Source organism: Echinops telfairi, unplaced genomic scaffold (assembly GCF_000313985.2).
Source record: "Echinops telfairi isolate 266 unplaced genomic scaffold, ASM31398v2 ScPeMD7_7429;HRSCAF=8467, whole genome shotgun sequence".
Lineage (NCBI taxonomy): Eukaryota > Metazoa > Chordata > Mammalia > Afrosoricida > Tenrecidae > Echinops > Echinops telfairi.
In genome coordinates, this window is record NW_022111329.1 from 153159 (window position 1) to 166677 (window position 13519).

At 39.9% G+C, this 13519-nt stretch overlaps 1 protein-coding gene across 1 annotated transcript in view; it reads right to left on the reverse strand.

Moving 5' to 3' along the window:
* Positions 1-6: 6 nt before the first annotated feature.
* FRMD3 (FERM domain containing 3) overlaps positions 7-13519 on the reverse strand; it is a 359195-nt gene continuing 345682 nt past the window's right edge. The window contains exon 14 of the mRNA XM_030887907.2: positions 7-1659. Coding sequence (XP_030743767.1) covers positions 1061-1659 — 599 coding nt within the window. The 3' untranslated portion in view covers positions 7-1060. The remainder of the gene's footprint in view (positions 1660-13519) is intronic.

A 13519-nucleotide genomic window follows, 5' to 3' on the forward strand; every position in this document is an offset into this window, starting at 1 on the left:
GTAAGCGCTTACATCACCACCACTTGCATCAAATAGATCATTTGTCTACCCCACTTGCTTACTAGTACCACTAAAAATTCTTTTTTTTTCTTTCCACTTTCCAATTGTCCAATTCCTATTTACTTTCACTCTGGCATTAATGTACAATTATGCAATTATCTGACATATCGTTTATCTTTTTACCTTTGAAGAGTCACTTCCTTTTTACATGTTCCTGCTTCCTCAGCCAAAATGTATGGACAGAATTCAAATGAAAGTAACAAATCATTTGTCTAAATCCTTTGACAAATAGACCACCTAGCATCCATCTGGTGCTCTTGTCTACATTCTCCAGATCCATCATTTCTTAGGGACTTACCTACTTACTGACTTACTGAAGTGTCTTTCAGGTGTTGACAATCTCATAGTCAGGTATAACAAATAATGGGATTTTTCAGCCACAAGTATTTTTTTAAAAACAAATTAAGAAATTCTCAACATGCCCTTGTGTATTAATATTACAATTTTTACACTTAAATAACTCCAGGAGGCTTGTTTTTGCTAAAAACTTATCAAAATATTTTGAACACATAAAAATATTTCTTTTAAAAAACCAAAAACAAAACCCAGCATAAATCTAGTTGTATAGGCATTGGTTAGAGGACATTGTTTTCGCTGAGGTTTATATTGAAAAACTTTCTCTTGGGTTTTCACTAAAACTCTGATTCTGAACCTTGTATCTTGCAATGGGGCCAACTAATTTTTTTAAGGAAAAATTAATCCACCCCAGTGTATTATGTATGCATAATGATATAATAGATAAGCAGTATGTCTATACTAGAATAAAAATAAACATATTTTGGGTTCTTTAAAAGCCATTATTCTGTTCTGTTAACTGAAATAACCGTATTAGATTTCACTATAAGTGCTGTGATGTATGGACCCTGACTGAAGGGTTGGAGGGATCTGTTACAAGTAAGGAACACCTGTTGATGGCCCCGTGACCATGTGGAGAGCAGGGATTTTCAGGGAAGAAAGCCACTGTATTGAATATAGCCCTTAGTCATAGGAGCTCCCACCTTTATGAGCAACCCAGCATGTAAAGAAGGAGGCTCACTTTCCCAGCCACCCACTCCTTGAGAGGACAATAGTATTCATAGTGGAACTGCTCAAACTCTGGCGTCTGGCGGATTTCACATAAGAAGGAGAGATCAATACCTGACTCCAGAAGGAGGAGGAGCAGGGGAAATACAAAGAGTAGCAGTCCCAGGCCCACCACAAGGAGCCTGGAAAAACTCTTGACCAGTGGGTTCACCCGGATATGGCTGGTCAGAATGGCATAGCTCCACGACAGTGCTTGCCGAGCCTCCTTCAGCTCCTCTTCCTCGGCAATCAAAAAGGCGTTTTCATCTGCTTCCAGGTCCTCGAATGAATCTGTGTCTTCCCTTCCCAGCTCCAGCCTAGAGGAACAGTCAAAGAGCATGTCAATCTCATCGTCATCAACGGGGGTGGGGAGCAGGCTAGCGCTTGGGTTGTAGGTCAATTCAGAGATGGTTAAAGGCTCTTCTTTTAGTTTATCTTCCTCTTCGCTTGGGGGATCTTCATCTTTCAGGGCTTCCTTCACTGGGGAGCTGGAGATTAAAGGAGCAGAAATGCCGTCCTCTTTAGGCAAGGAAGCACCTGCAAAAAGATTTTTTTTTCCAATTTTAGATTGATTTTCTCTTTCTCACAAAAATGCGCATGTATAAACAAACCCTAAATAATCAATCCTTCCCATATGGTTGACAATATTCAGCTATGCAAACGCCGAGTGTTATGGGTCATGTTTGCAAGAATAAGGCTGCAATAAGGCAACAAGAGTGATTCCTTTTAGAAGTCAGCACTGTCAGCCAATAAAACGATCTAGGACAATTATACAACCTACCACCCAATGAAAGGGATTTTCTTATTTTGACGTATTGCTTTCTACTTTTCAGTCTAGGCACAATTTGTGGCCATGTGTTTTGTACAAAACAACTCCCACTTATCTGTCTGTTTGGCATACCGTGGTGGCTTGTGTTTTGGTGTGATGTTGAGAATAGGTTTCAGCAGAGCATCATGACTCAGAACATGTGCAACTTATCTTAAACTGAAAGAAAACAAAATGCAAGCCTGGAGTAGCAACATTGAAAGATTCTAGGGGCAACAATATTGACTGATGCAGGAAGCAAAAAAAGAAGATGAAAAGAATCCACAGCATCGCTGTACAAAACAAAAAGAGAAACAAACCTCGTTAATATTCAACCATTTCAAGAGGTAACATATGAGCAAGAACTACTGGTGCTGAAAGGAGAAGAGGAGCAAACTGACAGACCAGGGGAGGACTCGGTTCTACAGGGTCACTAAGAGTCAGAATGGACTCCTCCCTGGAGGATGGACAGCAGAGAAGAGGGCGGGGGGCAGGGGGAGGGGGAGACATCGGACAGTGTAACATATGACAAAATAATAATAATTTATGAATTATGAAGGGTTCATGAGGGAGTGGGGAGTGGGGATGGAGGGGGAAAATGAGCAGCCGATATTAAGGGCTCAAGTAGAAGGCAAATGTTTTGAGAATGATGATGGCAACAAATGTACATATGTGCTTGACACAATGGATGTATGCATGGATTGTGATAAGAATTGTACAGGCCCCCAATAAAATGATTTAAAAAAAAATAGAATCAGAGTGGAATCAGTGGGAGGGAGTGAATTCCCCAGAAATGGGCTGCCTCTTCCTTCTCCCAAGTCTGTTCTTTGTCTGGAAGCTCCATGGAAACCTATTTATCATGGATGGACCTCCTGGTATTTGAAACACTGGTGGCACAGCTTCCAGCATGACAGCAACATGAAGCTACCACAGTGTGAAAAAGCGACAGGGAGTTGGGCTGCTGGGCCAAAGCAAATGCATCCTGTGCGAGTTTGCTTGAAGCTATCCACCAAGAACAGAGACAGGTTTAAACAAATGTCATGTGGGTGTCTTGAAAAACAGTATGTGTTTCGATACGTGCATTTGTTTGTAAAGGTTTTCTTTTACTTTTCATAACTTTCTTTTCTCTCTTTTTTAAATAGACGCCTCACGATTCATTCAAGTAAGCCAGTGGAACTCAAACTTACTGTATATTGGGATCGCTTAGGATGCTGGTTGCTTTGGGATGCCACTTACAGCCAACACCATCTTATTACTTCTGTACTTACCCTTCACCCACGTTACTACATGTCTAGCTGCTGGTTGGCAATTTATCTGCCTTTCCTGTTCCACTTCTGGTAACCATCAAAGAATTTTGTGAGTGTGAAAACCTTTTCTCGACTTTTTATAGTTATAGTCTCATAAAATACTGTCCTTTGGGGGTTGTCCTTTATTTCACTCAGCATAGCATCTTCCTCCTCTCGGTTCAGTCATGTCATGAGGTGCTTCACAGACTGATCCTTCTTTGTTAATGTTGCCTAAGAATTTAGATGGGCTCTATCTGTTTTTCTATTGTAGAGTGCCACAATGAACATGGGAGTGCGTAGACCTATTCGTTTCCTGGCTCTTATTTTATTTGGAATAAGGCCAGGCATTTATGAAAGGAAATCCTAGAAATACTTTTTCACGAGCTCTCGTAACACGACTGTGTTATGTGCCCTTTATACCTATATCCCATACAATGTTCAAATGTCCTATCAGAAACCTGTGTAACTTGAAAGCTTATTTGTAAGGATCTGAACGTAGAAATGATCTCTGCTAGATACTGAAGCCTTAAGTAGTTGGGTGTGATTTTAGCACAGCGTTAAAAGAATGATATTGTTTTCTCACGCATCGCACCACAGCAGGGCCACCAGGGAGCCTGAGGTCCCTGGAGTGCACATCACCACGCTCCCACCGCCTTCACAAAGGGGCACGCAGCTCGCGGCTTCCTTCGGTCTGCAAGTGCATCAGATTCAAGTAAAGTCTTTTGAAATACTTGCTTATTATAATTTTCCTTCTCCTTATATTACTGCTACAGCACTATTTTGACTTTTTAAATTATGTGTAGGTAGACTGTGCTTCCTAGGAGGTTCATCTCAGAATGGTAGAGAGCTTAACAGGTCTTCATACTGAAATGGGGAAGGGAGACCCTACACCAGAAAGGGAAACAAGCTCAAGTTCACACAACATTATCAAGTCATTATTGAGGTCACGTATTTGTTGCTTATTGATTGGAACGTTCTCTTTCCAGGGTGGGCTAAACACTAAGCAGCCTCCTTACACTGATCCGAGGGCATGTATACAGGACTCTTGTGCTAAACACTAAGCAGCCTCCTTACACTGATCCGAGGGCATGTATACAGGACTCTTGTGCTAAACACTAAGCAGCCTCCTTACACTGATCCGAGGGCAGGTATACAGGACTCTTGACGGCACAGGAGGAGAAGAGTGAAGGGGAACTGGCGAGGAGATCAGAACAAACCCACTGCGTCCCTTCTCATCAGTATGATTCCATGAAAAGAACAGTGGCCTGGCGCGTCGGAGACCCGATGTAGTTTCTAGATGGCCTTACAAACGCCCCTTCAGTTCTCTGAGGCTTGGGCTTGTGACCTGCAAAATGGTCTGCATTCCTTCCGGTTCTTAGGCTCAATCTTCGATGATGCCTGCCAATAAACTGGCTCACTCAAAAAACCCTGTCACCAAAAGCAATAACCACCTGCACCTAGGCAAGACAGCACGTTTCTCCATTATTGAGAAACCGTGAGAGGAGAGAAAGACAGAGGATACTAGGGTTTTCAGGAAGTTTTTACAAGGTGAACACTTTAAAGTCCATGATTTTATCTGATATTCCTAAGAGAGGAAGAGAAAACGGAGGCTCGGAGAGATCAAGTAACTTGCACAAGGTCCTGAAGCCAGGAAGCCAAAGAGCAATGGTTTGTACCTAAGGTGGTCAGATTCCAAATCCTGCGCTCATTCCAAAACACCGTGCTGCCTGACAAAAGAGGAGCCAAGGGGCCCAGCAAGACCCTCAGTAAGAAGGAGTGACTTCACTAGGAGGAGGACCCTTTCCTGTTACTGACTCGCTTCTATTTGTGGAAGGAACAATGCCATTATATGTAGTGTGACCATTCCTCCCTATTTGTCCAGGAGAGTCTTGTCTGCCTACTGTCCTATATATGTCAACTCTTTGGGATCATAGCCTAGGATAAGAAATCAGGATAGATAGATAAGCAGATAGATAAATAAATAAAAACAAAACACACAAAAACCAACATTTATGGTTATTGGGACTCACCACCACATCAATGAACAACTTAAAAATGTATGGTTTGGCATGTACTCTCAGTCCTAAAATGTCTCCTAGCCACATGAAGCTGCCTACAGATTTGCAAGACAATATAGCATGCATCTGTACATGACTCCTTTATCTCCCCCTTTGCTGATGATGGTTAATCCTTATCTTTAATTTGACATGAGTAAAATTCATGTCTTGTGGGTTTAAAGAAAAGATTGTAAGACTGGCATTTGCTTTCCCAGTTAAGGGTTTTCAGTTTGAAGCATGAACACTGCAGAAACATTTTGTACTAGAAAGGTACCTGATGCCTCTGGACATCATTGGAAAGCTGCCCATTCATTCTATTTAAAGCCTATGAAGGGTCATGCCAGCGATTCAGCAAAGAACGTACAAATGGAAACACAGACAGAAACACACACACACAGCAGACCTGAATGCCTTTCCCATATATGAAGCCCAACCAATGCCGAGGGCAATGCCTCCCATGTCTTCTCTTCTAACATCCACGGTTGGAAGCATGGGTTGGCATTTTATTGATTCCCCTCTCCCTCTCTTGAGAGGTGTTCTCCTGACAGACCACCTCTCTTCGTATGACCATCATTTATTCATCAATCTGCTGGTCAAGCCTGTGTTCTCACTGCCCATTTTGACACTCAGAGTTGTACCATTAGCTTGGATGGCTTCACTATCTCAAATGCATGCACTCTCTACCTGTACCTTTCAGCATCCACCTCATCGTACCATCTCACTAACACAACGCTCACCCACAGCCAATGACCATCATATTGCTAAAGCCAGGGGGTATTTTTCTCTCCTTTTATTGTCCATTTGACCCTTGTGACGTTACACTCTTTTGGTTTTCATCCAATGATTCCATGCTATTTCTTCTGGGCAGTCTCGTCACCTCCCCTCGGGTAGGCCTTGACTCTGCTCTTCTCACCTGGTAGCCTCTGTCTCGGGGGTCTCTGATCCACTACTGCATGATTGCTCAACCCAATTCTGCATGTCACTAGTGCCCCTTAAGGTACAAACAGTTGTTCTTTATTTATTTATTTTAAATCAATTTATTGGGGCTCATAAAATTCATCACAATACATAGATCAATTGTGTAAAGCACATCTATACATTTGTTGCCCTCATCATTCCCAAAATTCACTTGCCTCTTGGGTTCCCGGAATCAGCTCATTTTCCTTTCTCCCCCCTTCCCCTCCCTTCCTCTGCCCCCCTCACCCATGCACCCTTGATACTTTATAAATTATTATTATATCTTATATTACACTGCCCGGTGTCTCCCTTCACCCACCCCTCTGTTGCCCATCCCCCAGAGAGGAGGTTATATTTAGCTCCCTGTGATCAATTCCCCCTTTCTACACCCCCCTTCCCTCCTGTTATCACCACTGTCACCCCTGTTTATAAAGAGTGTTTCATGGTTGGAGAAATCTGGGAAACTATGCACGCTCTATAACCCCTTTGAACATTACCATCAAACTTAAGAGTACTTGTACAAACTCTGAACTCATCTCCCCAGGTTTGAATTCTAACCGTAGTTGTCACATGACCTTTTGACAAGTAACTCAATCATTCTGTTCCATTTTCCTCATCTGTAACACGGAGACATTTGTCATATATGCCTCACGGTAACATTTTGGGGAGAGACTGAAATGTCTTGATGACAGTAAGTCTTTGTTTGTTTTTTTGAATACATGAATATGTATTTTTTTTAAACATGTGAAATCCCTAGCATGTGATAAGCATAACTATCATATGGTAAGCATTATCAATATTACTCTTAGCATATGAAAATGTATGGTAAGTCTTAAAGAGAAGAAATTGGGTTTGCTTTATTTAGCACAGTATTTTTCCAATGTACAAGGGTAAGTAAAAAAGTATAGTTACTAGGGATCCAGATCACACAGGCATGGTTTATTCCAAGCAAAACGTGTTTAAACATATCTTGGTGATCAGTGGATAGCTGAAGACAATTTATCTCAGTAATAATACTTGTCTTAGGCATACTCCAAAATGAAAGCCATTTTTGTGACATAGAAAAAATTATTTTGAAAGCAAAATTGAGCAATGATTTTGAGATCAAAGTCAATATCAAATTCTCAAGGAAAGTCACCTGGACATCTTCCCAAATCATTGAAGCTTTTTAAGAAGTATACAGAAATACTGCCCCAAATGAAACACCAGCTTTCAGATGGATCAAGTGTTCAAAAGAAGGCTGGGAAGACTAAGGTGACTATTTAGGGGGACTCCAAAAGGGTAATCTCAATAGGTTTCCTTGCTGCAAACAGGATGATCATGGATGCTTATTATGAAGAAGTTTTAAGGAAATTAGAAAGTGCATTGGTGAAAAAAGGTCCAGGAAAATTGTATCAAGGAATTTTTTTCTGTCACCAAATGTGTTTGCTCCTTTTCTGAGAGTAGCAAGAGCTTTCTCTGTGATAATTTATAGGAAAAACCTAACCTATTTACTCTGCAGCCCTTAGATTTCTCCTTCAGACTTTATTTTAATCCCTACGCTTGAAGAATCCACTGAAGGAACATATTTGAGTCCTTTAAGGATGCCCAAACTGCCATTTTAACATGGTAGAAGTTCAAGTTCATCAAATTCTTCAGAGAAAGTTTAGAGAGATGGAAAGATCATCTTCAGCAGTGTATACACCTGGATAGTGGATATGTTGAGAAAAACAACTAAAATTTCTATGATTTTGTGTTTTGCCTTACCTTCGCACATATTTGACTATCAAATTTAGACCACCACTTAGTTTGGGAAATAAATGCTTGAATTCCTAATCTGTCAATCACTAATCAACTCAAAACCCTCCAATGAGCTCCAGAATCATCATGCAATTGTACAGGGAACACCAAACTCAGTGTGTCAAGACCCCACCCCTCCTATGTCACTTCGATCTTGCCTTCCTCCACTATTAACTATATAGCAGGTGTAGACTTCTCGTTTACTGCCTGCATCTCATCTACCATCAACTCCTAACAACTCTGCTAGCTTGCCCACCTTCAAAGCTGCCCTTGCCTTCTCCATTCTTACCACTTCTCAACAGGATGACAGAAATGGTCCAAACGGTTTCCCCGACTCCTGTCAGGCACCTTCTGAATTATTGCTTGAATAACATTTCTAAATGCCAAAGTAGTCCTATCAACCATTTTATTAAAATCACCCAATGGTTTCATATGCCTTTCAGAATAATAATGAAACTCTTTTGAAAAATACAAGCAAAGAAAACATATTGCCCTGGAGTTGATTCACAATAATCCTACAGGATGGGGTAGATTGTCTCATAAGATTCCCAAGGCTGCAATCTGTACCGAAGCAGACCACCACATTTTGCTCCAAGGAAAGATGTGGCTCCAGCTGGTGGGTTCCGACTGCTCACTTTTTGGCCTACAGCTCAACACACGTAATCACTGTGGCCCAGGATGACTAGGAGTCAGAATCAACTTGGTGCAAAGAGGTGACTCAGCTCTGTAGCCTAGCACAAAAGGCACTCCACTTCGTATACATCTAATTAAAAACAAACAAACAAACAAACAAACAAAAAACCCTTTGGCACTGAATTGATTCCGAAAGAATACAACTGCTCCACAGGGCTTCTAGGGTCACAAATCATTACAGAAACAATGTCACGTCTTTCTGCTCCAGAGTGGGAAGGTGGGCTGGAACTACAGACCTTTCGGTTACAATGAAGCACTTAGCCATCATGTCACCAGGGATCCTTATTCAGCTAATTAGAGATGCCCAGATATGTCATGCTAACATGTTTCTGTCTTTGTACAGTTCTGCCTCTTCCTAGAATATGCCTTTCTGAATCTGGAGGGCTCTACTTCATTCTTTAGGGCTCAAGAAGTAAGCAAATGATCATGATAACATATGTACAAATGTGCTTGACACAATGGATGGATGGATGGATTGTGATAAGAGCTGTGAGAGCCCCAATAAGATGATTTTTTAAAAGATGCCATGTGATTGTCACTGCCTCTGGAAGGTTCTCCTAACCCACTCAGACTCAGGTTCTTCTCATCTGGAAGTTTCCATAGCCGATTATTTCTAACCCATACCTCTTTCAAATGATCAATCTAAGCCAATCATTGTAACTCTAGCCTCTTGGAGGCTTTGAGTTGGAACAAGCAGATGAAGTACTCGGAAGAAACTGGAGAGAAGACAGAGCATGGGGTGAGCTGTGCTGGGTTCTTTCAAGAACGATTTCTTGCTTTGAGGATGTTTTGAAAAGACACAGATTCTTGTTCCTCTGGTTATTGTTCTATCTGAAGGTGACACCAGTAACTCTAGCAGCTCTTCTGATGCTATGTCAAGGCAATCCTCTCCAGCTGCTAATACTGATGCTGAGGTAAAATGCACCTGGGTTCTAAAACCTGGAGTCCTGCATAACAAATCACCTTATTAATAAAACCAGTGTTAGCTAGGGTTCTCCATTATTTGCTGCTGATGTTATCCTAGTGAATACAGTTATTACCCACTTTGTCATCACAATCCATCGCTTCAGTCTTATACAGTGCGACGTTGTCATGGTTTTTCTCACTAGACTTTTATTTTCTTAAGACAGAGACTTAAGATGTCTACTAGAGAACTTGGGGGAAAAACCTAGTATGTGCAATGGCAAACATAACGGAATAATAAAATATTAGAAGACTTCACATCAAAGACAGGAACACAACAACTACAAAAACACTCTGCTGTCCTTCCTAATCTTCAATATTATTCTTATGTTTATAGACAATGCAATATGATCAAAACAAAAATTAAAAGTATATATTTTGGAAAGGAAGGTATAAAACTATTTTGAGATCATATGACCTACGTAGTTAAAGCAAGAAGTTCAAATAAGTGTCCAGGAGAATTAATGAATTCTGTAAGGTGGTCAAATTCAAAGTTATTACATAAAAGAAAGGAGTCTGCTGTAAAACCAACAGAAGCAAAAAAATATATATATGACTGGAAACTTCCACTCAAAATTACTAAATGCACAAATTAAAATAACAGCATGATATTCAGGAATAGCCATAACAAGAAATATGCAAAATGTTCACAATGACCATGTTAAAACATAATTGAGGAATATAAAAGAAATTCTAGAAAAATGAAGAAACACAGCAATACTACCGAAAAGGAGGGTCTAATATTTTGAAAATAGCTCTCCTTTAGCTAATTTAAAATTCAATATAATTCTAATATACATCTCAATTCATTTACAAAAGTAACAAAGAGAAAAAGTCTACATGGATAACAATTTTTGTCAAGAAAATAACAGGCTGATCTACCTAAAACAAAAGTGCACTATTATGTATAATAATGTATCATTAATGCTAAAATATACTATTAAAAAACAGACCCTTGAGTATGACTCAACTTTGTTTATGATAAATAACTTTGAGAAAACTTGGTGGCCAATTGGGAGAAAAAGATGGATCTCTATTTCATGTTACATACATGCAAAAAATTCAAAGGAGTTAAAAAATTTAAACAAGAAACAGATCATACAACTGCCATTTTTATAAGTCAAAAACAAATATCAGTAATTTCATATAGAGCCAGTCAATACACTATGATGAATAAGAAAACACAAGCGACTGTTATAAAAAAGTAATTAAATTTATAATACACAAATATTAATAGCCCATGGAGAAGAAATCCATACAAATGAAAAGTATTTGTGGAGCAAAGTTACCACATCCAAAATGACAGTCAGGAATAAATGAGGCAAAACTATTTACCATTTTAAAAATCAAAATATTAACAATCAGATTATAAACAAACTCTGACAAATCTATAAGAAAAGGAAAAAAATAACAAAAATATCAAAATAAACAAGTAAGGAAGTCTCAGAAGAAGAAATGCAAATGGTAGTTTACCATTTGAAAAGTTGCTCGGTCATACTCTTAACAGGAATTTTAATTCCCTTTCAGCCTTTGTGCAAACATTTAGGAAACAGGTCACATCAGAAGTAGTGGTTATGTGGGCATGGGGACTAGATGTCCTCATATTCATCTTGCCCATGTTAATTTGTCATTTTAGAAGATAATCTTCTCATTCTATGAAATCATAAAAATTATCCAACTTTCAATCTAAAAATCACACTTTTAAGAATGTATCATCTAGAATGCCTATGACGGTATATTCATTGCAGCACTCTCATTTAATAACAAAAAAAAGAAACAAAAAATTCTAATAATAATTTGATGGTTAAATAATGAAATGATGGTATCTCTACCCCACATGATACTAGTTTTAAAGGAGAGACCTTCTAGATAAATAAAATGAAGAAATACATTATAACATGATAGAGAAAAACCCATGTGCATGAAAAACAATCCTATGGCCCGTACGTCATCCTCTATGGGAAGGCTATGGAGTATATATTTACTCTGAAACTGTCAATGAGTGGATTCTGACTCATAGCCACCCCATGGGACAGGATAGACTTGTCCCCATGGGTTTCTGATACTAACTCTTTATGAAGTAGAAAGCTTAATTTCTCTCCTGTTGGAAATATTTGAGCCAATTTTATTTTGGGAATTGTTTTATAACAAGAACACAGCATGCCTTATTTATGGTACTATACGATTAGATTCAGTTCATCTCGGTTCACTTAGAAGTCAGTTTCATACCTGTGCAAGCAACATGGCGAATTCTAGACACTGCCCAGGATTTATTTTGTTCTGATGCACAGTTGAAAACCACATGTACCCCAGTAACTTCTTCCTAGTTCAACCCCTGTTCTCCCAAAGAGCCATGCAACAACATATGGAGTATTCTAAATGGATGGGAGGGCAATTTGATCCCAATTCTTTAACCATTAATTCTCCTCCAGAGATGAAGGGATATTTCTGCCTCACCCAAACAAGCTCCTCTGAGAGTGTGTCCTTGAATCAATGGAACAGGGAGATACATTTCAGCATCCGAACTGCTTTCTCACAAACCTGCCATTTCCAGCCATCACTGCCTCCATCCTGAGTCAGTTGCAGACCAGAGCGTACTTTGCCTCAGGACATACGTTATAGCATTGTGTGGTTGTTAACAAGGGACTATGTTCAGGTCCCACTATTTCCCCTTGACTCTCTGGCTGGCTCTCCGTCCAGTCTTGCTGCTTTTCACCCTCCTGCCTCTGCCTTTTTTATCCTTATCAAAAACATTCTGGCAGCAAATTCTCTGGCCAGAGCCTGAGAGCAGGAACCTGGGCCATTGCTCCCGAGCTGGACCGACTGTGCGGCAGTGCACATACCAGTGTTCCTCGCTGTGATCCTGGAGCCGTGTCTCAGCAGACGCACAAACACATTACTGCTGCAGTGATTAACCATGTGCAGGTGAAGGCTTCTCCGAGTCTGGATCTTGACCAAGCATTTTGCCATACTGGTTATTCCAAGGTCGCTTGGTGTCCTCTGACTGTCATGGCCCCGGGCAGTGATCACTGGCCATTGCAGCTCTGACCTTTTGCAGCGTGTCCATTCTGTTTTAAAGGACCAAGGCAGGGCCCTCTGAATGAATCAAATGTCAAGCGCCTAGTGTGTCCAACAGAAATAACTCAGGAGGGATCAGGATGGGGCAGCAGGAGGAGGGTGTGTGTGTGTGCTATTTTTAAAATGTCCACACTCATTCCTGTAACGCACAATGAAATATGCAGCTTCTCTAGCCAGCCTGTCTAAAGCACCCAGACTAGACTATTCGGCCCCAAATGCCCTACGGTGTTGTAAGTATCAAACGATCTCTGAAGATATTGCACAACTCAGAAACTCTACAGGAAGAAACAACTCATGTTAATTTCATTTTTCTAAAAAAAACCAACAAAACAATAACAACACACACATACACATATATATAAATGGAGCCTTTATTATTTTCTAAGGTGGTTCAGTGGGTTAAGTGACAGGCTCAAGATCAGTGGTTCAAACCTTCCAGCAGTTCCAGGGGAGAAAGAGGTTCCTGTAAAGATTTACAGTCTCAAAAACCCTAAAAAGCAGTTCTGATCTGTCCTATCGGGTCAATATGAGTCAGAATCAACTCGACAGTGGTAGGTTTATTATTCTCTAGAGTAGCACTGTCCAATAAAAGCATAATGCATGCCATAGGAAAAAGAATGCTATTTTTAAAATGAATATATATTTTAAGACTATTGAAAAAGAAAAGAAATATATTTAATTAAATAAAATATTTTGTTGCAGCTCAAATTTCTCAAATATTCTCATTTTAATAGCATTCAGAATAGAATAAGCAATAAAATAATTTTGGAATCTTTTTT